The 3,925-nt window shown below is 34.6% G+C and overlaps 1 protein-coding gene across 2 annotated transcripts; it reads right to left on the bottom strand.

Moving 5' to 3' along the window:
- Positions 1-232: 232 nt before the first annotated feature.
- Positions 233-3,833, bottom strand: LOC131173985 (nicotinate-nucleotide pyrophosphorylase [carboxylating], chloroplastic-like). Of its 2 annotated transcripts, none has more exons than XM_058136965.1 (10): positions 3,681-3,833; positions 3,455-3,612; positions 3,041-3,174; positions 2,893-2,956; positions 2,721-2,803; positions 2,113-2,196; positions 1,872-2,024; positions 1,449-1,625; positions 874-941; positions 233-648 (listed from the first exon to the last, which is right to left on the bottom strand). In XM_058136965.1, exons 1-10 carry the CDS (start codon positions 3,734-3,736, stop codon positions 552-554), a joined length of 1,074 nt encoding a protein of 357 aa, XP_057992948.1. In that variant the 5' UTR covers positions 3,737-3,833; the 3' UTR covers positions 233-551. The 2 variants fall into 2 exon arrangements, with proteins under 2 accessions (XP_057992948.1, XP_057992949.1); XM_058136966.1 differs by having other exon boundaries at positions 3,455-3,597; positions 3,681-3,809.
- Between the last annotated feature and the right edge of the window lie 92 nt (positions 3,834-3,925).

Genomic DNA, 3,925 nt, shown 5'->3' with positions numbered 1-3,925 from the left:
TAGAATTAAAATTTTAATTTATATTAATAATTTTTGTAAATAACATAAATTTAAAAGATATATTTTAGTGAGTTCAGAAATTCACCCCTTCATTCATACATATATAGTTGACCAAATCATTTCAAATTATACGTTTATATATAAAAAAAAAAAAAAAAAAAAAAAAATTATGGAATCAAACCAAAACCATCTAGAACAAGGCCTGGAGTCGGCCGAGGACAAATCTAGCTAGTAGCTACCCATTGCCATCCGGCTATAACTATAATGCCAACTGTTAGACCGATGACTCCAGTATTCACAAGTACTCCGGAATCAATACCAGTAATGTGAAGAAAATCAGCTGCAAACAGAATGAAAGAAACTTGCCATTCTCTTCAGTCTTTTATATCATCTTACAATGATTTCCTTAAACCACTAAAAACCAAAGCTTTTGGTTAAAAAAACACAACGAGGGGAAAAGACTGCTCTCTCTCTTCTTATTCTGACCTAGCTGAGAGTTTAACAGTGTTGACTTACTGCATAAACAAAAGAAAATGAGAAGAAAATTATGATTATGCTCGTTTTGTGCGCCTTCCAACTTCAAGCGCCAACTCTGTATCGATTTTGAGAGAGATGTCAAGAGCTTTTACAGAATGTGTCAGTGCACCACTGCAGATCAAATTAAACATTTTTTAGTACTAAGTGGCTCAATAATTTCCACCCTTCATATGGAATGTAGTACTGTGCATTCTCACAATACTAGAAGGGTCTGTTCTGTTGCCAAGTCCGATCAAGTACTCCAATCCCAACTTGATGTTCTATATAACAATCAATTCTAAACAAAACCCAGGATGCAGGGAAAAGAGATACCACCATTACAAGATTGCAAGTTACCTAGAAATGTATGTTACACCAGTCTGTCCAATTTTGCTCACTGTTTCAAGAGTAACATTGCCTGATGCCTTTAATATGAAACAGATGGATCAAATAGTTAGCCTCAGAAAGAAGAACGAAATAAGCGCAATGCAACAAACAGATACCTCAAGAATTAGTTAGTGATTGTCATAACATGCTTAAATAATAGAATAATTATGCAGGAAAAAAAAAATCACATGCCACAAAAAAATCACATGCAAGTTTCTTGAAAAAAAAAAAAAAGGAAAATAAACCTGACAATGGTATTGTACTTTTTGAAGTAACAAAGGTGATTCTATTATATTCCACTAGAACTAAAAAAAACAAGTTAATACTTTCATGACTTTCCAGTTTCAATACAAATGTTGGGCATGGATGGATGCCAGTTTATATGTCAAACACATTAAATTCTCAGAAGTGTCCGTCAAATGACATTATCAATGCATGAATACTAAATGCTAAATCAGAAATTATGCTTTGTATTAGATCTCTAAACAAATAACAGACCATATCATTAAAGAAGAAAATAAAGTACAACTGATAATAAGAGCTACCTCAGTCTCAAATCTTCCATTGATCAATTCCACAGCATTTTTAAGCATAGATACATCAACATCTCCATTTGGCAGTGGTATAACCATATTATCCAACATTATCCGGGTCAAGGAAGTCTGTGTGTGTGATGTATACTGTAACACCTCATTTACTTCCTCAAGTGTTCTGGTCTCAACCTTGGAGGCAAAAGCAGTTCATAATAAGCATAGATTTCGTCATATATTCATCTCACAAAAAGTGGAGAAAACGCAAAAACATAAGCATGCTTGGGGAGAAGAGAATTATATATTTCAGAAATTAAATTATGCAATAACTAAGCTGAGAATATGTAAAACAGACTGTTTGCAGATCAACTTTCACCGGGCAAATCAACCTGATCATGCATTCACAAATTATAAGAACTGGAGATTTTGAAAAACTACCTCAACCTCCATTTGAAGGTTCTTTTGCTCTAAATACTGATCAACAGATTTAATGGCATTTATGATACCCCCTGCTATTGATATATGATTATCTTTTATCATTACCATATCGAATAAACCCATTCTATGATTTCTACCTCCACCAATTAGCACCTGCATATGAATGCTGCAAGTCAACCAAATTACATAACTGATAGCAGAATTTGAAGCAAAGGAGCACACACAAGGGAAAGATGCACACCGCCCACTTATCAATCAAACGTAGAACTGGAGCTGTTTTTCGAGTCTCTAAAATAAATGCAGGGCTTGCAGCATCTGCCATTGCCTGCAGAAAGCATGAATAATCTATAAATCTCTTTCGCACATCAAACAAACATATTGACTTGATTTTTGCGAGGTCTTCCATGACTTCATTCAGTTAACTTGACCTGAAAAACCCATTTAAATTGGATGAATTTCATGAGTTAAAAGAACTGCAAACTCATTTTGTTTAGTGTTACTCCCACACCAAAATTATGCATCAACCATGTTCTAAACATGAATGCTGGTGAAACAGACTGATATTTGGAAATCAGAGTAAAAAATTTGAGAATACAGCAATGATAAGCAGAGTTGAAAAATCTTACTATAACATGACTAGTCAGCTCTCCCAGGACATATAAGTGTTCTTTAAAAAGTTATACTTATCAACCATTTCTAAGCCACAATTATAAACAAAGAAATGGCAACTACAATTTTGATATGTGCATCCTTTATTATGTGCTTTGATATGGCATCGTGTTTTCCAAAATTAACAATGTAGATTCACTTGATTTTATTTCAAAGTTCAAGGAAATAAGAGAAGAAAACCTTAGTTAGTGTTGCTATTCCACTCATCCTCTGCATAAAATTCAATGCCACCCTTTCTGCTACAACAATATTGTGTGCTCGTCCTGCACACAAAGAAATGAGAAGAAGCATAGTAATAACACACGCTCATCAAATATGAACAAAGAAATGCTTTGTTTCCCCATTGATTTACCAGAGACTTTTCCAAATTGCAGTCCTTTATGAACATAATCACCGTCCTGCCGAGACCATTCCACCTAATGCATATTGCATGTGAAGAATGGCAAAGCATGCAAACCACAGGCATAATACAAACTCAAAAAAGTTCAGTGTGCTGATACCTGCAGAGAGGGATCAACCTCATGAAATATTATCTCTGCTAAAGCAATTCCTGCTATGATACCATCCTCTTTTGCCAAAAAATGGGCCTCCACTTCCATGTCAAAAGGAATGGTTGCCGTACAAGTCACGTCTCCTGCAATTGAACCAAAAATGTTGCTTGCCAATATCTCTATATGGGGACGCACAAATTATATATCTATCCAAATGAAAGGGGAAAAGGAACTTCGAATGACCAGTGAATATCAATATCTACATTCAGGAGCTTGCAATTTCACACATTTCAAAACCATAAAGGTCATGGCAAGCAAATCAAGATTCAACTCAGCAACAAAGATATACTATAACATACAATTTGTTGGTGAGGGAACTGGAAACAGAGGGGGAAAAAGACATTAAAAAGAGATGAATCAAACCTCTATCCCCAGAATCTTCAGCAAGAGCTAGCTTAATGACGCCCTTTAAATCATAGGTAGGATGAGATGGAGGCTTTATAGTCATTGATTGGAACAATGTATTGGGATTTTTGGTTTCAACAGCAGACATTCTAACAATTCGTCTGTGACGATCCAAACTATTAACATAATGATAATGGTCAACTACTGGACTAATTGAAAAAAAAAAAAAAAGTGAAGAAAGTACCTTGAAGAATGCAAATGATGCAAATTTAATGAAGAATTAAAAATGACTGAAGACATAAATTGTAACGGGCTGAAGCTAGCTGAGCCTTTAATATGACCTGAACAAATAAAAAATAAAACCAAAAGAACAATAAAGTTAGGTTTTCACAGTTTACATCTCAAGTGGCATCAAGCACAAAACCACAAAGATTTGGTCATATAAGATTCATCAAACCTTAAGATTAATCTGTTCAGCTGCAGTTACTC

This window comes from Hevea brasiliensis, chromosome 15 (genome assembly GCF_030052815.1).
Source record: "Hevea brasiliensis isolate MT/VB/25A 57/8 chromosome 15, ASM3005281v1, whole genome shotgun sequence".
Taxonomy (NCBI): domain Eukaryota; kingdom Viridiplantae; phylum Streptophyta; class Magnoliopsida; order Malpighiales; family Euphorbiaceae; genus Hevea; species Hevea brasiliensis.
Note: the sequence above shows the minus strand (reverse complement) of the source record. Positions and strands in the feature narration are given on the sequence as shown.